At 30.8% G+C, this 24,936-nt stretch overlaps 1 protein-coding gene across 1 annotated transcript in view; it reads right to left on the bottom strand.

The window, feature by feature from the left end:
* Positions 1-89: 89 nt before the first annotated feature.
* Positions 90-24,936, bottom strand: part of LOC126744693 (uncharacterized) — a 54,721-nt gene continuing 29,874 nt past the window's right edge. The window contains exons 3-8 of the mRNA XM_050452207.1: positions 11,535-11,619; positions 10,592-10,687; positions 10,120-10,349; positions 4,241-4,434; positions 548-679; positions 90-488 (exon numbers count right to left, since the gene is read on the bottom strand). Coding sequence (XP_050308164.1) covers positions 395-488; positions 548-679; positions 4,241-4,434; positions 10,120-10,349; positions 10,592-10,687; positions 11,535-11,619 — 831 coding nt within the window. The 3' untranslated portion in view covers positions 90-394. The remainder of the gene's footprint in view (positions 489-547; positions 680-4,240; positions 4,435-10,119; positions 10,350-10,591; positions 10,688-11,534; positions 11,620-24,936) is intronic.

Genomic DNA, 24,936 nt, shown 5'->3' with positions numbered 1-24,936 from the left:
AATGAATGTTAATGAAATATACTGTGTCTTTAGGGTCAATTAACATCTATCCAAGGATATATTGAGGAAACCCAATAAAAAAACATTCACACTCTTAATTTTGTCGTAAAACCACGATTAATTTATTGAATAAAAAAAAAAGATAATACTTAATAGACAAATTGACGCAGGTTAATGCATTGCATACTCTATATAGTAAAAAAAAGCATCTAACATTTTCTCGTAAGCACTCGATAAAAAAATAAATAATTTACCATAATTCAATAAGTTACAATACAATACAAAAAGAACCTTCTACAGTCTATTCTACAGCACTTAAATCACAAACAGAAATATGTTACAAATATTATACCAATTTAGACTTAATAATTATATGTATATTCTTGTCTGCTCATCAAGATTCTTCGAAAGTAGGACATTTTCCGACTTCATTGTTATAAGAGCCGTACTGGCACGCCACTGTTTGACACTCCCCATTTAATATACACCTGGAAAACAAGAATGGCAACATTAAATATTTTATTTTAAAAATTATTTATTTACATACACTCTATCGGAATAACTCAGATGCTCTTTCCCTTTCTTCATCATTAAACAGGCTTTGTTGATTATGTCGCAGTCACAGTAACAAGTCGAATCGGACTTTAGTTTTGGGATGAAGTGTTTGGGACATTTACACCTGAAACATTTAATTGGATTAATATCTTTAAGATAGAGCTTGACCATTTTTTCAATTGCAACAGTTCAGTTATTACAGTAATATTGGCACTAGGTAAAATTATTGAAATTCTGAAATAAACTATGTGACTATATTTAAAAGCATAGATCAAAATAACTGACACTTTTTCATTTGGGTTTCCATAAGACCTCCGTGAGAAAGAGAGAGACGGGCATAACAGGTTTACACTATAAATTAATTTTCACCCTTATAACGACTATTAAAATCTGGTGCAAGTTTATGATAGTCTCTAAAAGACGAAACGTCGTATTTTCAATTTTACATCACCATATATACAAATAGCATTCATACTCATATGAACTTACAAGCAAATGTGATTCATATGAGCAAACCAAACCTGTGCCAAATAATTGTAACAATAACACGATTTGCTGATGATACCAAATTAAAACAAGATTTTCTGGAAAATGCTTATAGACCCAGATTAATCTTTTGTCTCAGTCTTAAGGTGTGATCATTTGCATTTTTCTTCACGTCGTCACGTAGGCACTGAATGATCAAATAGGCTCTATTTGGTAGTGAAATGTTGATAATTGCTATTTGCAAAACATTTATAGAAACTACAATAATCTGAAGGTCTGTATTCAGTACTCTGGAGTGGATAAATCTCGGCTGTTACACAACATTACCACTTTAAAGAAGTTACAGTAAGAAATTAACATTTATTACAGAAATTAAAAATAATTTTGCAGTAAGTTTCTTTCTATGCCAACAACTGATGTAAATTTTTATGTCTTCTAGGCACCATAGGCCTGGATAATACGCTAAATTTGCATCTGCCTGGAATTATTTCAAAAAGGCAGATAATATTCGAGAAGCCGACAATGGAAATTGAAAAAATGCACCTTTTACTTGTTTATAGGTGCACACAACTAATTTTTTTTGGGTTAACACTGTATTGCATAACACTATCCAACTTACTCTTATATAAATCTTCTTAAGTTTATTTTATGGCTCTAGCTTAAGTAGCAAAAGCAAACGGATCTGCTGACGTGAAGTCAGTTTTAAATGGTCATATCTCATAGACATTTGATACAATAAGAACAGATTCTAAGGAATCTTATAGACATTCACATAGTCCTTAAGTTCCGTTAGGATAGTCAAGATTGTAGATTGTCCAACAATAGTAGAAGAAAGAAGTTCAATGACGTAGTATCTACAGATCAAATATATAAAATATTACATCCGAACAATACCATCAGAAACTAAAAAGTAAAGAACATTTTAATTTCTTCCAGGCAGTTAAGTACATTCAATAATGTAACAGAAAGAGAAAAAAGACTCCTTGCTACAAGAATATTTTAATTTCTTCGAAGCAGTTGAGTGCATTCAACTATGTAACCGAGAGAGACAAGAGATTCTAAATCAACTGCCTGGAAGAATATTTTAATTTCTTCGAGACAATTGAGCGTATTCAACCATGTAATAGAGAGAGAGAGATATTCCAATTCGAGTGCATTTAATTATGTAACAGAGAGAGAAAAAAGACTAGAAGAATATTTAAATTTCTTCCAAGCAGTTGAGTGCACTTAACCATGTGACAGAGAGAGAAAAGAGACTCCAACTCAACTGCCTGGAAGAATATTTAAATTTCTTCCAGGAAATTAAGTGTACATAACCATGCGACAGAGAGAGAAAAGAGACGCCTTAACCGCTTATAATATTTTAATTTTTTTCCAGGAAATTGAGTGTGCATAACCATGTGACAGAGAGAGAAAAGAGACTCTAACTCAACTGCCTGGAAAAATATTTTAATTTCTTCCAGGAAATTGAGTGCACATAACCATGTGACAGAGAGAGAAAAAAAACTAGAAGAATATTTTAATTTCTTCCAAGCAGTTGAGTGCACATAACCATGTGACAGAGAAAGAAAAGAGACTCCAACTCAACTGCCTGGAAGAATATTTTAATTTCTTTCAAGTAGTTGAGTGCACTTGAGCTTATTCTTGAAAGAATATTTTAATTTCGTCCAGGAAATTGAATGCACATAACCATGTGACAGAGAGAAAAAAAAGACTAGAAGATTTTTTAAATTTCTTCCAAGCAGTTGAGTGCACATAACCATGTGACAGAGAAAGAAAAGAGACTCCAACTCAACTGCCTGGAAGAATATTTTAATTTCTTTCAAGTAGTTGAGTGCACTTGAGCTTATTCTTGAAAGAATATTTTAATTTCGTCCAGGAAATTGAATGCACATAACCATGTGACAGAGAGAAAAAAAAGACTAGAAGATTTTTTAAATTTCTTCCAAGCAGTTGAGTGCACATAACCATGTGACAGAGAAAGAAAAGAGACTCCAACTCAACTGCCTGGAAAAATATTTTAATTTCTTTCAGGAAATTAAGTGTACATAACCATGTGACAGAGAGAGAAAAGAGACTCCAACTTAACTGCCTGGAAAAATGTTTTAATTTCTTCCAGGAAATTGAGTGCACATAACCATGTGACAGAGAGAGAAAAGAGACGCCTTAACTGCCTGGAAGAATATTTTAATTTCTTTCAGGAAATTGCGTGCATTCAACCATGTGACAGAGAGAGAAAAAGATGGACAAATGGATCCCAAGGGTACAAAAGAATCATAGATTAGAAAAATCTCAATAAAAACCCTTCTGATGCATTAATTTGTTGCTTAATTTCATCAAAATTGCATGAAAAATTTATATATTTGTCTGGGAATCATCAAGTAAAAGGATTCAGTCTACCTGGACCTTCTTAAATCTTGAAAAAGTTCAAATTTTAACATAAACTTGAATAGAACAGAATTTATTGAAAGTAGGTCAAATCCACCACTAGTAAATACTGATATTAGCCAAAAAGCGAGGGTTTTTAGTGATTTAAATTGTTAAAATAAAAAAGCGTTGGCGTTAAGTATTTTTAATTTAAATTGTGCCAGTAACTGTAACATTTTATTCCTTTTTTTGGTAAAACATTCGTCTCCAAAAAATGTCGCTATTACAAGCAAAATTTTAAAAAGAATTAGTTAGCAAATGATTAATATTTAATAAAAATCATTTTTTCAAATTAACAGGAGGAAAGTTATTATTTCCTTAAAAATCAAAAGTCCGGAAAATGTTAAGAGTTGAAGCAAAATTATCAAACAAAGGACTCTTCTAAATCCTAGCTAGTTTTCCTGACTAGAGTCAAAGAAAAATCAGTTACTAAAAAATGTAAGTTTTTCTCAATTGTTCCTTAATAAAATCATAAAAAAAGGCGAGGGGAGTAAACTTACTTAAATAAGTTCACTGTAGATGCTCACGAGTATTTTATTAGGATCGATGGGTTTAAAAGAGACAATTAAAAAATATGCCGAACATTAATGAGTGTTTTTTTAAACGCACTTTTTTATGAATGATTGTCATAACCTTGAAATTACATCGCACAACAAAACTTACAAAAATGTACCCCATGTATAGGTTTCATTTAATAAAGTTAACGGTGTTCCACCTTATAAATTGCATAACACTGTCCTACGAGATAAAAATTAATTAGATGGATACTCACTTGGTTAACATTTCCGGTGAATTATTGAGACTAACTTCAAGATTATCCACCTCGTTCAAATGATCAGCAACACGTTTTATTCGTTCAGTGGTGGTAGTTGACTCCAGGGACTTCCTGGATCTGCATTGGCACTCGGTATGGTTGAAAAACGTCAAATTGGTGGTCATGTACTCTCCGGCTCCAAGAGGTTTCACCTAAAGTAAAAATTAAAGAACCTCGTAACATTTTATAGCCGTAAAATGAGAAGGAAACTTCAAAGGAAAGGCTCGATGTAATGCTAAGTCCCAAGTAATAAATTGGTTAAAGGAATTTTGGGAATTTGCGTATATTCTCGTTATAAAACGAGCAGTGTAATAAAATTGGATATTTACGGCGGCTGCATAAGAAAATGCAGTAAATTGTGCCAGGAAACACTGAGACATCAGATAGAGACTTCGTTGATATGAAACCAGTGAGACAAGAAAAATTATTTTTTCACGATTAGGTTAAATGCTTGAAAGCATAAAAGAAAATGAGAAGAAAATATTTAATAATACTGAGTGCGTCACTAATCTGTTCCAAATAGCTTTTTCGCATACCTACGGTGATTTACCGTCGATGACTGGATGTAGCAACAATTAAAGGAATGACGGTCTTTTTATTGCTCACGACGGAATAATGACGGGCGGTTAAAGGTTTTTGTGTTTTTTTTTAAGCGGTTTTAAAGTGAGTGAACTTAAGCTCGACAACTTGACGACTTGACGACTTTTTTCTGCATATTTAACGCCTGTTCGTTTTTCCATTAATAATAATAATAATACACTCGAGTTATTTTACCCGGAACTTGCTACATAAGTGTTTAATTGGGATCAGAGTTGTTTTTATTAATAAATGGAATATATTTTCCAATAATGAGTTAGTATGTATAAACACCGGAATTCAATAGTGTGTGAAAAACGCTGAAATAGGTGTCAAATTAAATTAGCCAGAGAATGTGTGCATAAAATTGCGTTTAATCAAATTTTTAAGCTATGAACACTTTTTAAGATTTGTTGAGAAAATAATTAAAAAAACAAAATATTGTCTTAAAAATATAAAAATTTTCAAAATTTTATTTGGTCAAGTTCTTGAGTCATAGATACTTTTTTGGAAAAAAAAATTGTCTCAAAATCTTCAAAAGCACTGAAATAGGTATCTAATGAAATTGTCCAGGGAATCTCTGTATAAATTTTCAAAATTTTATTCGATTAAATTTGTGAGTTTTGAAGCCTTATTTGGGAAAAAATGGTTTTTCTTGTAAACAAATGTTTGTCTCCAAATCCTGTTTATATTTCGAAAATCGCTAAAATAAGTGTCCAATAAAATTACCCAGAAAATATGTATACAAAATTATCTAGAAATCCTGTTCATATTTTGAAAAACGCTGAAATAGGTGTCCAATTGAATTATCCAGAGATTGTGTGTACAATCAAAATTCAGTCAAATTTTTGAGCTATGGACACTTTTTTAGAATAAAAAAAAAAGCTGCAATTATTTTAAAAAGTGCTGAAATAGGTGTCTAGTGAAATTACCTAGAGAATATGCGTACACATTTTCAAAATTTTATTCGGTCAAGTTTATGAGTTATGGACAGTTTAAAAATTAAAAAAAAAAATGGTTTTATTTTGAAAAACGCTGATTTTGTATACCAAAAAAGTTATTAATTAAAAAAAAATTATAAAATTGTAAATTTATTTAGGCATTTCTGGAATATCTCTCTAAACAAAATGTAAAGCATTAAATATGACATGCCTGGCAATGCCTGGACAAATTTTAAAAACTGCATAAAAGTCAAATCAAACAAAATATCATACATAATTACTTGCGAAATTGACAAAAAGAATCTAACTTAAAAACTAAGAAAAAAATTAAATATTCTTAGAGGATCTTTAAAAAAAAATTTTTTATTATTAAATATACCAGGAATGCGTGGACAAGAATTGACTAAAAAATACAGTATATAAAAAAATTTAAATGCTTAATAATGCCTGGAAGAATTTTAAGAAAATAGGCCAAATAATTGGAAAAATTAACAAGTATTTCCAGAATGAATTCTGGAATTATTCCTTTTTTTATATTAATTCCCATTGAATTATCGGCAAATATATTTTAGGGTTTTTTTAACATACATTTATAAAAAAATGTATTAAATTGAATTAATAAGAATTGTTCGACTTTATTGTACCAAAATAGAGTAAATAAACGTTAAAAAACTATGAAAATAAACAATTTACAAACAGGAAACTATTCATAAATACTAAGCTTGTGTATATATTTCTTAACAAAATCAGGGAAAACTTTACGTTACAAAGGCTTTAATAAATATGGTAATCACATGCATAATTAATTTCTTTATCTTTAATTTTATCCTTTTTTTTGTAGTTTTATTTAAAAAAATAATTCATATATATTAAATATTCAGTTGTAACGAATATTTTAATGCGTAGAAATGTGTGAGTCGCTTATTAATTAAATAATATGATAAACGGAAAATTTTCCAATAATGAGTGTGCCTAGACACGGAATTCAATAGGAATGTCTGACAAGAACATTTTTTTCGCAATACCATGTTTGTATTTTGGAACACCTTCGAACAAGGTCTAATAAAATTATCCAGAGAATGTGCGTACAAATTTTCAAAATTTTATTTGTCCAAGTTTATATTATAAACGTTTTATTCGAAAAAATATATTTTTGTGTAGTCCGATTTTTAATTTTTTTTTGCAAACTTGCACACCCTGACCGAGTTACTTGGATAAAGTCCTCCTAAATCCATAAAACACTCTGAATAAATAGAATAACAATAAAAATCAATCATATCCACTCAAACGCCACCCATTTAACCCTATATTAATAATTTTTCAATTTAACCTTTTTAAAAACTAATTGAGCATTGAACGTTTAACAATAGGAAAAGCCGGGTGTGCGGGTGATACCGCTATTACTACTTGTCATTCACTCACTCAATTAATTTTTCAATTGACGGCGCCTAGAGATGAAATAAACTTTATTATTGTAATTTAATTAATTCAAAATTTTTTCGGGTGTGGCATTTATTTAGGAGCTTTATTGGTTTGTTGGGAATTTTAGAGGTATGTGTCTTATATTTTCTGTTCAAATGCTAATTATTTGTGTTCATACATATAAAGGTGTGTAATAAAATGATTATTAAAATACACATATTTTAGGTGCAAATAATGTTTTACATGCATAACTTAAGTGGATACGGTTACTATATTTATTAAAGGCTTGGTAATTTAATTATTAACTTCTATTGATTCTCTGTGATGAATTAAATTTTGTACTTAAAAAACTCTTTCCGCATTCTGTTAAGTAATATATACACAAGATTAATATTTATGAATAGTTTCCTGTTTATAAATTCTTATATTACTGCCAGTTTTCTTTCTTTTCATCATCTCTCGCCTGTAATAATTTATGAGGGTTATTCTTCTTTAAAGTGTGTTTACTTGGGCGTCATTTCGGTATAATAAAGTGGAAAAGTTCTCATTAATTTACTTTAGTAGAACATGAAATACAATTCCTTGTAAGCTTATGTTCAAAAAGCCCTAAAATGTGCTCATAAAAAGTAATAATAATAAAAATATTTATTTACCGTTAATATAACAGTATATTTTCAAGAATTCAATAGTCATATTAATAATTTTTATTTAAATGATGTCAAAGATTCCAGGCACTAAAGGATACTACTTTACAATATTTAAAAAAAATAATTATGTCCTGTTAATAGTTTTTCTAATTTTTTTTAAATTCTTTCAGACATTTTTTCTTTTAACTTTTAAAATTTACCCAGGGATGCCTGGTATATTTTATAACTAAGATTTCTTATCATTTTTATTTTTAAAAAAATTATTGAAATTATTCCGGGAATTTAAAATAAATCTTAAGTAACTTTTCAAACGTTGTCCAGGCATTATTAATTTCTTTTCGTACTTTTTAAAATTTCTTTTTTATTCCAGGCATTTGGAGGAATATTTCACATTATTCCAGGAACTTCAAGCCAACTTCCACTTTATTCCAGGCGCTTTAAGCAATTCCCAATTTTATTCCAAGAGTTTAAAGGCATTTAAAGTTTGTCCCAAGGATTTTCTTAAAGTTTAAAAGTCGTGTTTTACATATTTCAAAATTTGAAGGAAATTCTGGTTTTTCCATGGATTTGAAGGTGTATTTGATGTCGTCTGGGTTTTTAGTACATTTCTTCCTTATTACAGGCATTTTGCGAAATATTTCATATTATTCCAGGAATTTTAAGCCACTTTTCACTTTATTCCAGACGCGTCAAGTAATTCCCAATTTTATTCCAAGATTTTCTTAAACTTTTTTTATGTTCGGTTCCTACATATTTCAGAAATTTGATGTTTTTGAAGTTTAAGTTTTCCCATGGAATTGAATATAAAAATCAAAAATTTCCGAAAATTTATTAAAAATTTTATATAAGAATAATAACAATATTTTCTTCACAATTCCAGACAATCCAGAGTTGTTTTTTTTTCAACTAATTTTTAACATTTTTTCAGGCATTCCTCAAGTTTTCCAGCTAATTTTCGAAATATGTCTAAGCATTCATGGCATTTCTAGTACATATTTTAAATAAAATCTTCTTGGAGTAATTAATATTTTATTTGTTAAAATAAGAATCCCTCGCTGGAAGAACCTTTAAGTGAACTTTCCAGATATTCCAGAATCTTAAAATTTATATGAATTTTCAATTTTTTTGGGTAATTTTTGAAATTCCTTCAATCATTTCTGAAATTTCTCAGTCAACTTTCCATATCTCCAAGCATTCATGCAATACTTATAAGCAATTTAATAATAATTTCAATCGATTTTTTGACATTCGTCCAGGAGCTCCTGGAATAATTTTAATGATCAATTTATTAAAAAAATAAATAGGAGTGCCTGGAAGAATTTTAAAAATGTTTTAGTCAATTTACAAAAGTTATCCAGGCATTGTTAAATATTTAATTTTTTTCCTAGTTTTTAAGTCAATTCTCAAAGGCACCTGGAGCTTTTTTGGTTTAATTGTATATTTAATAATTTAATTTTTGTTTAAGATCATCCAGGCAAAAATGCCTAAGAGTTTAAAATTCAAAAAAAATTTCAATTATTTAAAATTCTTTAATTTTTCCAGGCATTATTAAACAAAATACCTGGATTCATTTTATAATTTATTTAAAGACCCTTCGAGCATGCCTGAAGTTTAAAATTTAAATAATTTCTCCAATTTTTCATTTATAATAATAATAATAATATTTTTTCAGTTTTAAAAAATTAACAATTTTTATACAGCATAAAAAGCTACAGATAAAATTGTAAATTAATTTAGTGATAAAATAATAATAATTCCAACGCAATTTTAAGTTCACCAAAGGAAAGGTCAAAATAAAAAAATTGACTTTTTGTAATATTTCCCATAGATGAGCGAGTAAATAACTACAAAAATGCCCTTTAACCTAAAATAATCAAAAATCCAAATGCCGAATTAAAAATTGATGAGATATGATTATTAAAGGAGTTTTTGTTATTCCACACTGTTGGGCGCCAAGATGTTTATTGATTATAATTGAAAATGTATTTTATTTAAAATTGTTATAATGATGTAGGGAAGCATGGTGAACATATGAAGGAACAGGTAACCAATTTGAAAACCATAAATTTTTGACTGTATTTTATTCATATGGGTTAAAAAACATTTTTAATGTTCCCTTTAGTTTTATAAGGTGACGAACTGATAAAATTCTTGTTGGGATAATTGCTGTTTTTAAATCAATAGCATCAATAATAAATTTTTTCCTAGAATAGTATCCCTGAAATTCTTTGCTGGATGAATGAATACTTACATAGAAATAAAGTGTAACCTCCTCTCTAGTTTTGTACTGGCAAGTACTATCGGACCGACAACATCCAGTATCTTCGGCACATCGATGTAAAAGGGTACATTCAGGAAAATACCGAACAGACGGATCCGGATGTTCAGTGTAAACCTGCACAACTTTCGGCACCGGCTTTTTACACATTCCCGATTGGTTTATTCGTCTCACGTGATCACGCAGTTGTTTCGTTTGATCAACTAAAATTAAAAAAAAAAAATAGTTTAAGAGTGACTTATATGGAACATAAATCCACTTGAGAGTTCAAGAGCAATGTTGAAAAGGTATAATCGGTAATTGAATGTCCTCAGGATATCGTGAAAACATGCGGATATATCAAGAAACAAATACATAAGTACTGACAGGAAGTAGTAGATATATACAGTATTTAAGCTAGGTTACAGACATTTTGCATGATAGTAAAACGATTTTTGTTGCTTACTTTTATAATAGTCATTTCTGGCCTTTTGCACCTTCGAGGCAGTTCCCAGTTTGTCCCACTTTTCTGCAGTTAAACTGGACTCTTGATAATTTAACACTAAAAATATATAAAATTATTATTATATTTATTTAAAGTGAAATTAAATAGGTTCACATTATTTTAGCAGGAGTTGTATTCAGATTTCCTGCTTTTTTTCTGGAAAAAATTAGTAGACTCGTATATTCTTCTACAGAAAAATGATTTTTTGAGGAATATTCTTGTAGGGTGAAGAGGTGTAATTATTTAGGCACATTTTAACAAATATCTGGACTACTGTTGGTCCTACAAGAAAATTCTTATAGAAGCAAATTGTAGAATGGACTTTTTCCTAGCGAAAGTATTCTAAGCATTTTTTTCGTAAAATAAATAGTTTTCGAGAAATCTCCACTTAAGGGCACAGTAATTTTGTCAACCGCATTTTTGCCAAATATCGCGACCCTCGTTGGTTCTACGAGTAAATGATTAAAGAAGAAAATTGTAGAATGGACTCTTTCCTAGCGAAAGTATTCCAAGCATTTTTCTCGTAAAATAAATAGTTTTCGAGAAATCTCCACTTAAGGGCACAGTAATTTTGTCAACATCATTCTTGCCAAATATCTCGATTCCTGTTGGATCTACGAGAAAATTATTAGAGAAGTAAATTGTAAATTGGACTCTTTCCTAGCGAAAGTATTTTAAGCATTTTTCTCTAAAATGTAACAGTTCTCGAGAAATTTCTACTTAAGGACACAGTGTCTAAACGTCATTTTTATCAAATATCTCGACTCCTGTTGGTCCTACGAGAAAATTCTAAGATAATGAATTTATAGATTGAGCTTTTTTTTAAGCATTTTTCTACTAAAATGAATAGTTCTTGAGAAATCTCCTTATAACTATCTTAAAATTACTACATTACTTTTCATACCTAGTCTGGATGGTTCCGTAACCGAAATCGAGGGTTCTTCAGCCTGAATACTATCGAAAATCGCTTGGTAATCGTCGTCGTCTTCCTGAAACAAATTAATGTGTTAAATATATTCCAACAATTTTTTTTTATGTGAAATAATAAGTTTTATATAAGCTCGAACAACAGTAACCATTATGTAATGATTAAAAATTAAATACCTCGTCGAGAATATAAGTCACGTTTCGGAATAAAAATTTGTTTTATTGGTTCACTTTATGTCCTTCTGCAAACAATGCTTTGGTGAGATTGGGGTGTGGTTTATGTCTGTTTGTGCTTATAAATACATATTTTCTTTAAAAAGCCTTTAAGTCACAGTTGAGATGGTAAATTTACCAAAAAACACGTACAAGGTGGATTTACAGATTTCTTGCAGTGTCGTCTCAGTTTTAATGTTTGGCATAGAGAGGACGTTATATAAAAGGTCACTTTAAGCTTACCTAATAGATAGAGACACTGTATAACTTATTTTAATAACATCCATTTAAACATAACTTTGTTACATGAACGGTAATTTATTTATCGCCCACCATACAATATTGCAATAAATCGCATTATACGCTATACACACACCACATGACACGACATGAAACCTTATTAATAATAGATAGATTCATTTACGAAGTTATTATTTAACAAGACAAGAGGTCGATGTGGGGGTCAAGACCCCGTACGGAATGGCATTCTTGTAAATTGGAAATCCCATGTGTTTTACATTTTACGAACCACTTCACGTAAACACCACCACGGTTATTATGTGGGAAACAAATCGGTTGGTCGGTGCATAAAATTTTTTAGTATAATGGGAAAATTAGTTAAGTGAGTTACATTTCTTTATTGAACGAGGTGACAAATGGTTAATAGTAGTAATCATACAACGTAAAGTGCTAAATCATACAACGTAAAGTGCTAAGAGAGCAAAAGTCCACTTCGAGGAACACCTGAGGTGACTGCAATTAAGTCAGAGAGGTAGCTGCAAACTGCTTAAAACCAATTTACCCATTTGATCGGCAAAAGTCAGTTTGCATCTATTTGCTTACGTTTTTCTATTAGGAAGACGATCAGATCAGATCTTAGGACTAGCTGATTGGATGCCTATATCTTTGTAATATTCAAATTTGTTCTTATGGAAATTGAAAACCGGACTTAGTAGAAAAAAATGTATTTGATGTTCTTGTATCTTGACTCTCGATTGATTTTTCTGGGGCCACAATTGCCTGGAAAATAAAAACTTCCGTTGCAAACTGTAACATAGCAGAAGCATTATTCGTAACAATGTTAGAGAACCGTCCATTACCATTACATCATTGCTATGTCTCGGCTGGAGAAAGCAGATTGGTTATTCAGCTGGAATATTTGTCATTTACAAACTTAACAGTTTTCAGTAGTAACAGTTAATAGTACAAACTCTAATTTTTTTTGTAGGAAATTTTCACGTGCTTTATACCAACTAAAATGCACTAATGAACGTAAATTATCTGTTGACAATTGAGAGGCCACACATGGCCACCATATCTTGGCATGCAGGTATTTTATAATTCGTAGACATAGATTAAAAAAGTCTAATGTTTCATATAACATTTGATTACCAAACTCTGGCTTCTGGGTATTAATATATAGAAATGACATGATTTAATGCAACAATGAAACGTAATGCGTTGATGACACACGTACACACTAAACGCATTGACTTAAGACTACTAGAAACATTTATTAACTTCCTATTATTTATTTCCATTTCAAAATTCGCGCCAATATTTCTGTCTTGAACTAACCGCCTAGTTGCAAGTGTTCCTTATTAGGTAGACCACTGCTTCTCCAACTTTCTACGTGTGTTCAGAGATGTCGAGAGGTGTCACCGCTCGCACCTTCAGGATCGCACCTTCTAGTAGCTGGTATATTCGTGGCTGTTACATTACAAGCTCGTTACATTATGTGGGTTCTTAAATGGTTCTTAAAGAAGTTAATAAATACTTTTATATGTCAAAATTATTTATTTAAGCTCTAAGGCGAGTGAAATTTATATAATTTTCATTGGAGGGTTCAATAATAAATAACAAATGAGTAATATCTGTACCAAGCTTCTAAAAGGTTGAGGAAAACCATTTATCACCAGTATGAAGGTTGAATGTGGCGGAGCGGAATTGTCTGCTACCCGAGATGGCCGATTGATTCTGATTGACTAATTTTTGACGTACATCAAATATTACAATAGTGACGTTAATGATATTTTAACTGTCGTATTTGACGATTGTCTTTTTTAACTCCTCTTTGGGTGGAAAACAAGCCAAGCCTCATGATTATCTTCAACACAAGATGGTTGCCCCAGTCATTGTTAGCAACGTCAATAAAGCTGTCAACACAATTTCTGTCTGTTCATTAGGCAACACGAATTTCTCTATATTTTAGTGTTCTGTGCCATTTATGGAAACTTGATGTGGTATATTTTTAATGGAACCTATAAGTAAAATTCCATAGAAGATCCCAGTAGATACATTGATGTCATATTAGCCAAATAATCCTGCCAGTTAACAAAAAGATTGATTCAGTTCAATATAATTGGCGGCTCTAAACTCGTAGATCCAAATTGCAATAGTAGATATTTTGGATGTTTTCAACGTGATTTCATTGATTGTTTAAATCCAGTATGAATGTTTACTAAACGTTTAGTGACGGCAATAAATTTTCATCAATTTACAGCTTTGTTTTATAATCCAGAAGGAACAAGTTTTCGTCAAAGAGCTTATAGGTGCATTGGCAATTGAGGGTGGAGGATTTACAATAAATTCTTCTCTGATTTCCTAGTTCTATTCAACAAGAACTCTTTGGTTTCTTACTAATAACTACTGAAGATTGATCTCTTATATTTGAAAGTATTGATTCACAGCAACAAATGGTATATATTTTTTTATCATCATATTATATCGATTTTTTATATCATTTGCATTCATAACAACATATGCTGTGATTCATATCGATTTTTAGGACTTTATTAGGATAAATTCAAAGTAAATAGAAGCTGTTTAAACGTTTCTTAATTGGGGTTCAAACGGGTCGCGAGAGAGAAACTTATATTAATTAAAGCTGATCTGTGTATTTATTTTTGTTATATGCAGTGGCTAAATTAAAGGAAATTGACCCAGAGTTGCTGCATAATTATTAAAAGATCAGTCTGGACCACCTATGGCGTTCGTGAAGGTAACGGATATGATGAGTTTAGGGTAATTTTGTATAAGAAGTGGGTTTATTTAGCTTTTTATGGTAATCGGTATAATTTACCAGTGATTTAATGATTCAGAGTCATCATTAGACAAGAAAAAATTGCGGCCTTCAATTAGATGATAGAATTGAATTAAGGCAAAAAAGTGAAAAGCTTATGATTATTTAGAGTTAATTTGGTAAAAATTAACTTTAAATAAATAAATTAAAGTATTCGATACCATTAATTCTTATTGATTAAATTAAATTAGTATGGTCTTATGGTTATATTAAAAATAAAACCCTTAAATAAATGAAACTCATCAGAAATTATTGATGCGTTGGCAACGTTGTAATATTATAAAAATTCGATACATATTGTCAGAAAATGTCAAGTTCTTAGACAATCATTTCAAATATTTACCAAAAAGAGTAAAATACTTACTCGAGAATATGTCAAAAAATCAATCACTTGTTAAAAGAAAATTCAATTAATTGTTGCAAAAAAGTCCAGTTAGTAAAAAAATATTTACTAAAAACTTGTCGAAAAAAACCAAAAGGTTATTAAAAAGATTGCAAATATTCCTTGACAAAAGTCGAATATCTGTCAAAAAAAGTGCACGAAAACCGGCAACATCGACCACATGACCATGCTGTCAAAGTTTGACGGTAAAAGTGTAACACCATGTTGCCAAACTACTTGGAAAGTGCCGAGAATTACTCTTTACAAAAAAGCAGATACGTTGCCAAGCCATTTACTGCAAGCAAAAGGAAAAACTAAGACTTACGTAACTCTGGCAACATCCAGCAGATGCTCGCTGTCAAACTTTGACAGAAGTTTATTCACGTTTAAGCAAATCGAGCTGTCCAAGAAAATATGTCCGTACAAGCGTAACGCCATGTTGGCAGAGTGCTTAAAATCTCTTGAAAAATCAGAAAATTATTTATGCTTACTATGCCTAAGTGACTTATTATAGACTCTAAAACGAGGACAAAAAAAATCTGTTAAATACTTAATAGAACACGCGTGACCGGCCATAAATAAAGCCACTTTACATATCCAGAAGCCAATGCGGGCTTCGCGATGTTATCGTCGATTTAACGCAAGTTACTTCTTTGTACAACCTGAGAATTACAATAACAGCCTATATTAAATTACACAACTTATCTGCAGCAGGAAATTCGTTCGAACCTATGCAAATGGTTTAATTATGACACTAAATTTCTTTCTAATTAAATATTTCTCGTGACCGATAGTTACTTTCGCCCCTAGGGCAGAAATTTAAACGTCAACAGTGCCATTCTTCTTCTGAAAGATGTTATCAAAGATGTCATTCTCAATATATTCCGTTAATACCCTTACCAAGAATATAAAACTTTGACGCAGTTTTTATACAGTTACTTAAGGTGACAGGTGGCACTTTTAAATTTTATATCGTAGATGAAATTCCGTTATAGTTACTTAAACGTTAAATCATAAACAGCAATATAATTAAGCGGAAAAATAACCCTGAAAATAGAACAGGAGCTCGCCTAAAATACGAAAAATATGATATTCTTGAGAAATATTAAAATAACAGTAACTCTGAATTAAACAAGAGTACACCTGATTACCTGAACTTAACAAGAGAATATCTAAAGAATCAGGAAGAATGTAAGAAAATTCAATAGAGAAAGTACAAGAGAAACTGTAAAAGAAAATAAAACTATGGAAGTATTGTGAAACTTTTGAATAAAAAACAAGGGATTTCTAAACTAAAAGACAAACAAGGTAAAGAGAAAAACTGAGTGAATAAACGGGAAACTTTTATACGGAAGATACGATGTTAACTAACTTGGATGTCATTAATAAAAATTACGCCAACGTCTTGTAGTAGAGATCAGACCTACGATGATATTATCAAATTTTCTATAGTTATTGAGAAGAAAAAGTAGAAGAAAGATTTACAATATATCACACGATGCACTCAGGAAAATATGAGTATTTAGATTTTATAATTTAATAACAATGTGATTTAGCTAAAGTGAAAGAAGCCGAATTTGTAAATCAATTCTATCAAATACATAGTTACTTGGACAGCAATGTCCTAAGTCCCCACCCTCAATTGGAATCATTGTCGAAAACTGAAGTCCAATTTTGGTCGGATTTATTATGAACCTTTTTTAATCCTTCTAGATTATAGAACGAAGCTATTAATTGTTAAAATGTAATTCAAAATTTATTACACTAACCATAGACAATTTGCTTTTTAAATAAACAAATAACGTTTGTGGTAAAGATTCGCACTGGACTTAAACAATCAATGAAATCACGTACTTACGTGTAAAAACATCTGCTATTACAAAATGCGCGATAAACTTTCACCTATTAGTACTTAAGAACTTAAACCATAGGTAATGATCACTTGGGACGAATATTAATTAGCTTTGGTACTTAGGGATGTCATAAACTAAAATTACGTTGACGTGTTATAGTAGAAATCACACCAAGACAAAGAAATAGAAGCAGTAGAAGAAAATTTACAAGAAAGTTCCCAAGAATTTTTCTCTTAAGTTCAACAGTTCAATAGTTCTCGTAAAAAATCTATATGTTGGCACTTGTGTAGTAGGTCTGACAAGCTCGTTTTTTTCAAATATCTCAGTTTCTATTAGTCTGATCGAAAAATCATTAAAAAGCATAATTGTAGAATAAAACCTGAAAGTTTTTAAGTATTTTTCTCCTAAACTCAATAGTTTTCGAGAAATTTTGAAATTTATGAGTTGACATTTGAGTAGTGGGTCTGAGAGGGATCTGTCTAACAAGTGCCTAATATTCTATTATCAATCTTAAATAATTAAATAAAAAGTGAAATAAGAAGAACGTTATAATGAGTTTAATAATATGGAGAAGTCAAAATATAATTTAAGAAAGTGTTTTCAATTTTCAAGTTTAGCAAGCTATAGTCCTGTACATTAGTTAAAAAAACGCCGAAATAGGGGTCGAATAAAATTAGTCAAGGAATCTGTGTACAGATTTTCAAACTTGCATCTTTTTTGGTTTTTGAATTATAGGCACTTGGTGATAGTGTTTTTTTTTCAAATTTTCCAATTTATCTCAACACGTTGTAATTAAATTTAAAAAAAATTCTGAAATAAGTATCTAATAAAATTAGTCAAGGAATTTGTATACGAATTTTCAAACCTGTATCTGTTTTTGGTTTTTTATTTATTTTTTACAACAATCTGTAAATTTATTGAAACATCCTGAGCAAGATTCTCTCCTTAAACATCCATAACTTTAACTATTGACAGAGTCAACTAATCAAAACTCATTCCTTTTGCTCTATATCTGATCACCTCTGATGCAGACTTTAATGCATTCTTAAGGGTCCTCAATTATATGTGACGTCATCATCCTTTTAGTAACTATGTTTGCCGATTATCTAAAAATATACAGATTGTGTGTAAATGGTAAGTATTATTCGTTTATGTCGTTAATATTCATGTTCTGTTGACTTTTCTGCTTGATATAGTCCTAAGAATCCTCTTTCTTTCCTTCTACTAGGTTCTCAGCTCTCTGGGTTAACTATTTTACAGTAAATCGCTGTTTAGAATATCTGATTCTGACCTCAGGTCTTGGTAGAAGCATGATTCGTCCCAAAATGAAGATATTGTAAAGCATAAGTCGTTCATCTCTCTGTCCAAGATATAATGATGAAGGTTAGCATATTGGAGGCAATAAACAAACCAGGACAACAGTTGTCCTGGGGAACAACAAACAAGATAAAATTGGCCGATTCCTTCGCTCCTTTTTATTCCCCATATAGTTCCAGGGACAATTTGCCTGTATCTGGAGCGGCGCGAGTCATTGTTATTTTTCCAGAAAGAGTATAGATATGATGGTGACGACGTAGAGCGAATGCATTTCTAGAGAAAGGATAATAAATGGGGGTGTTATAACGTTTAGATGAGTTTCATGACAGTAAAGTGATATGATGTGTAACATAGAAAAGAAATTTATTAACAGGAAAGCTTTTTACTCTACAATCTTAACTCCCTCCAGTTCACTCTCCGTCCCATTATCTCATAGTAATAAATAAATAAACCTGCCTATATTAAGGAAAATACCAAATTTTGAACACTGGTAAATCTGTCTTAAATACCTGGAAAATATACATAATTATATGAAATACTTAAAAGAATGTAAGTGACTCAGATTACCATAAATCTTTTCTCGAAAATTCATGAAAATTATCTGTAGAAATCCTCCAAAAACCTGGAATGTATGTAGCGATAACTGAATATCTTCATTTTTAGTCGCTAAAATATTGTAAATTTTAATTTATAAGATACTTCAAGGGCTTTCCAAGCAACTACTAAAAAAGATTATTGAAACCCATTTATTAAAAATCAAGATATTGACATTTTTCTCACAGGAGTGCCTGGAAGACGTAAAATAATTTGTCTCTTAATGATAAATGAATATCTTGATTTCTGGTCGCTAAAATGTTCTAAATTTTGATCTATAAGAGACTTCAAGGGCTTTTTAAGCAAATACTGAAAATATTATTGAAATCCTTTTACTAAAAATCAAGATATTGACATTTCTCTCACAGGAGTGCCTGGAAGAAATAAAATAATTTGTCTCTTATTGATAAATAAATATCTTGATTTCTGGTCGCTAAAATGTTGTAAATTTTAATTTATAAGATACTTCAAGGGCTTTCCAAGCAACTACTAAAAAAGATTATTGAAACCCATTTATTAAAAATCAAGATATTGACATTTTTCTCACAGGAGTGCCTGGAAGACGTAAAATAATTTGTCTCTTAATGATAAATGAATATCTTGATTTCTGGTCGCTAAAATGTTCTAAATTTTGATCTATAAGAGACTTCAAGGGCTTTTTAAGCAAATACTGAAAATATTATTGAAATCCTTTTACTAAAAATCAAGATATTGACATTTTTCTCACAAGAGTGCCTGGAAGAAATAAAATAAAATAATTTGTCTCTTATTGATAACTGAATAGGGTGTCATAGAGTTTTAATTATAAAATGGCAGTCAAAACATGTTCTATGCCGGAAGGTGTATTCGGTTTTGTAATTATAAGATGACTGACTCCCTTTTGCCGTCACACTGTGCCGAGATGAGTCAGTGTAAATCGCACCTGTTCTTCGTACTATTATCATCTTATGTTGGCCTAAATTTAGTTAAGATATTTTTAAGTACACCTCAAATTTATCTGAAGTTATATTAAGCAGACAAGTACGCAGAAATTCTATTATTAGGGTGATATTGGTTAACTTCGGAGACCTTTAAGAAAATGAAACTAAATAAGACAATTCCCTATTATAGATATCATCATGAAGAATACTAATTATAATGCAGCACGTCTATATCCATTGTCTCTCGCAAGAAACAATACTATCGTTATTGTGATCTATACTGAAGAAATATTTCGGCACTGATGCAGGTCAAAGACCCTTTGCACTTTGCGACCTATTTTGTCACTCAATTACCAGGTTCCGACCACATTCCATAACGATCGTCACTCAGATGATGTCATATTCCGCACATGTGACGAATGAGAATCATTTTCGCGAGTATGATTCAGCACTCGATTTGCGGTTGATAGGGTGAATAGTGGATTTTAAATATGTCCAGGCATTCAATTAAAGTCACTTTTTTACTCAAAACAAATGGAATTTTCTAGCTTATTACAGGAAGTCATTTGGAAATTTTTGGAAGGAGCTTTTCTCTGAAAACTCGACTTTTGAGATTAGCCTAGATAGTAATTATAAAGAATGATGTCTTGAGAATTAAATAATCACTGTGAAAAGTTATCAATACTTTTTAAATCCTGATTAAACTGAAATTGTTCTATAGGAAGATTTTCGCATGAAAAGGAAAGATATAGTTGGGAATCATCCGCATATTGTTGTAATGTTGAATATTTTACATATCCGTAGAAACCCGTAAATACAATGTCGTAACTTGATTTTTTCAGTGCAAAATTCCTTATTAAGAACTACGCAATGAGCTCTGCCAGCTAAACAATACCTAAAAAAATTAATAAATAATGAAGTTTTGCTAATAGCATTTCGTGACTTATAGTATCGAAGGCTCTACTGAAATCTAACAACCCAGGACATGTTAATTCTTTTTTTTCTTCATTTTTTCTGATTTCATTAAAAAGGTTAACCAAACTGGTAGAAATACTTAAGTTCTTTCTAAAACCTGCACAACAGGAATTAAAGAATGTGTTTTAATATAAGCCCAAATTTGTTGGTGAATAAATTTTTCCAAATTTTGGATACTAATGTCAGTTTACTTATAGGCCTGAGGTCTTTGAATTCTTCTGGATTACTGATCTTTGCTAATGGTTTTATAATTGCCTTTTTCCAGATTATAGATTATTCATAATATTAAGTAATGGCTTTAAACAAAAAGGCATACAAAAAAAATATAAATCTTTTAAAGAAAACGCGTCTTCACCAATTCTCTCTACTTAAAATTCTTTAACAATGTTGGGTAAAGTTGACTGATCGATTAAAGTAAATTTTAATTCAGATTTGATTTTATCATATATATGTGATTTATAAAATTGTATTTTCTCATTAGATGTTGTATTAGCTGTATTACTCAAATTTGTAAAATAGTTATTAATAGCCGTTGAATCAGAAAACGTATCAGAATCCTTGTTACGACCGAGATCTAAATTATTTGCTTCCCTCCAGAATTGTTTTCCTTTGTCAAGAGAAATGATAAGAAAAACAACGTACGGTCACGTTAGAGGCGAATGTTTTAGGGTAAATTACAGAAACTCCCTAATTTTCTTTTCTAAATAATAAGTACTTGTTTTTAAGCATCTTGTAATGAAATAGAAAACAAAGCTCTTCTGTTACAAAAAAAAAGCAATTATCACCAGAGACAACTAATCTCTAATAACGAGAAACCAGACCGAATAAACAATCCGGTGGTACCCCAAAAACCAGAACTTGCGTTCAAATATTTGATCAACACTTGACGCAAAAAAAAAAACGAGACCGAAGAAGCGAGAACCTTGCAATCCGACACTCTCTAAGCAAATAAGCGTGCGTTGGCTCATATGGCATTTACATATATAAATGAGACGACCTTAACATGTCTATAATATTAATATTTATTTGTTTATGGGCTTTTCTACTCGTTTAAAAAGTAAAATTAAAATTGTTGTATAGTTGATTATGCCAGTGGTTACGTAACCTATCGGTGTCGAAGCGAACGAAATGAGAAGTGTCGCTCGTTTATCATCTGTCTAATTTAGCATAATAAAAACCTTAAGTAATTTGTGAATGTTTAATTAGGTTTAATTGGTTTGACATGAATGAGCTATCAGCAGAAGTGTTGAGAACAAAAAAAAATTATTTTAATTAACACGTATAATGACTATTAACATATTTAGTACTAAAGTAGGTCACAAAACATCAGAGGAGGTATTTAAAACCAGCATATCTCAGTACCAAACACGCTTAATTTTACTGACAATCTTCTTCTTAATATCAAGATCAGCATCTAATTCGATCATAAGCTCCAAGCTACTTTGAAGCTTGACATCTTCAAAAAATAACCTTGGATCCTGTGCTTCTTCAATAAGAAATCTCTCAACGTTTATTTCATTAGCCTAGGTTCAGTAGTTCTTCTTGAGAACTGTATGTTATTTTTTCCCAGTCAAGATAACACTCGACTTTATTGAGGAAGATCCTGATTGGTCAAATTCTAAATAAAATGTGATGGAATTAAACAAATTGACTTTCCTGACTCAATGGTAAATCTCTTTATCAGTCAATAAATATACGAATTTTAGGTGCAGAAGATGATCCAGGAAAACCCTTTAAAGTCCAGTCTTTAACTACTTTAAGTTCATCTCCTTGTCTTACCACGGTATGAACAGAGAAAGTGAAATCCCCTGATCATTTATATGATGCAAAACCAAAACCTGTTGTATATTCTTTTACGATTAATACTATCAAATGCCCTAGATAGGTTCAACATTATGCCATTATATGTGTATGAAAATTGACCATAAGGTCATTGATACAGATGTAGTGGGAAGACACTCCGTATAGAGCTAGAATTTTTCTTTGCAATCTGGAACTAGAAAATATGTCAAAGGTCCTGGTAAATTCTGGATTTTTGTTTTCTTATTAATTATAAACATTTTTCATAATATCTTTAATAATTAAATTTCTCATAATATCTGATTTTTATTGATATTCTCCATCCTCTCCCGAACAGTTGAGGTTTATTCTAGGCAGCTCATGAACGACTTATGAAAAAAAAAAGATTTTATCAAAAAAGCCTTAATTGCCTGGAAAAGCAAATTTAGTTTATTCAAGAATTTGTAGTGATCTTTAGAAAATTTAAAGTTAATACAGTTCTTCCAGGCGGTTGAAATTTATTCTAATTCATCATTGTTCAAATTCTTCATGCCTCCAGACATCCCTCTTTCGAAATAAATCAATCCAGTATTGATTGTAATTTTTGCCAAGATCCACCATAACTCATTTGAGTTTCTTATTTCTTTGTTTGATTGTAAAGAAAATAAAGTGTGTGCTAGGTTTTGCGGTAATCATAATGTAAAATCTGTATTGTTGTGACGAATTCATAATGAGTTTCTTATTTTATTGTGTATTACGTCACTTATAGCAAAAATTAACTATTTCACACGCTCAAAAAATTGAAAAAAATCCTTTTTTTCTTCTCGGCTTTGTATCAACAAATTATGTTTAAATACAAGTAAATCTAAATTTTTGCCTTTTTTCCAAAAAAAATCGAACAATAATCAAATAAATATTGACAATGTGAACATCAGTGCAGGTGGGGAGAGTATTTTTTATGAAAAAGAAAAAATAAAAAAGTATTTGGGTACAATTCTGGATGCAAATTTGAATTTTATCGCACATGCAGAAAAATGCTTATAAAGAGTATCGTTAACATCGATAACGGTCTTACTAATATTATCTCATATTGATTATTAAATACATTTTAATCCACTGGCTTCAAATTATTCCATCAAATATTGCTTAATGGCATTAGAAGCAAGCAACTATAAGAACAGAATTAATATTCTTATACGGGATCTGGATGAATTGCAAACTGTAACAACAAGGAAAGACAGACCAGTTAACAATGGATCCAGTAAAGGATTTTCTTCATATAAAACACTTCCAATTAAAGTGCAATACCCACAATTACGAATTAAAACGAATCTCAAAGTTCATGACTAACATCCGGTGAAAAATAGAAAAGGCCAACGTGCACGCCCACAGCATCTTCTTTGTAATAAATGAGTGCCTCTAGGATGTAATTTCGCTAATAAATAAATAAATGGCAATCGAGTGCGGTTCTGGGTAAACACCACTCTCGCTTCCATTACCCGTTAATTATTTAATTGTGATTGATGAAACAGTTGCACAGATTTTTTATAGCCTTTTTTGATACTGCTTCTGGGTAATAATAATCAGGTAAAGTGGGTCTGAAAAGGTCCTTTCAAATATATTTTATCTCCATCTAAAGCTGCATGCATCAGATGCAATGCAAATGAAGTTTTGTTGGCGGTTCCGTGCGATTACAAGCGTCCCAAGCAAATAATATGAGGTTCCAATATGTCTTGCCGTTTTATTATGCTCTCTGGTATATTTACGACGTGAACGCGCCTTTTCGCCCGTACTTATTATTATACCACGATCAGATTGTTTTGTCCTGTTGTAGTTTGTGGTGTGTCTGATTGCCAGTTCAATAAAGTACCATCGTGGTACTGCGAAGAGGAGTTTAGAACCGACCGCGCTATGCAAAAGGTTCGCGGTCGTGATCTTCAATTTACCTTTACGTGTAGGTATGATAAAGTATAGTTGTTTTTTCATTAAAAATTCCGCCTGAAAAGTAATGTAAATGCATGAAACAATGATCTACGCGATGTAAAAATTACGTCAAATATCTGAAATAAGGAAAAAAATACTCCCAAGAATCCTCCTTATTTCCAATATTTGGAAAGAAAAACTCAAAGCATAGAACAAAAATTACTTTAAATATTTTTTGATGGGATCTATAGGTCCCACAAAAAATTAATTGAGAACTGAAATAAGCCTTAACTGCCTGGAAAAAATACCATTAATTTATTCCAGGCAGTTGAGGTACAGAG

The sequence above is a fragment of the Anthonomus grandis genome, chromosome 14 (assembly GCF_022605725.1).
Source record: "Anthonomus grandis grandis chromosome 14, icAntGran1.3, whole genome shotgun sequence".
Classification (NCBI taxonomy): domain Eukaryota; kingdom Metazoa; phylum Arthropoda; class Insecta; order Coleoptera; family Curculionidae; genus Anthonomus; species Anthonomus grandis.
This window is presented reverse-complemented; position numbering and strand designations above follow the sequence as displayed.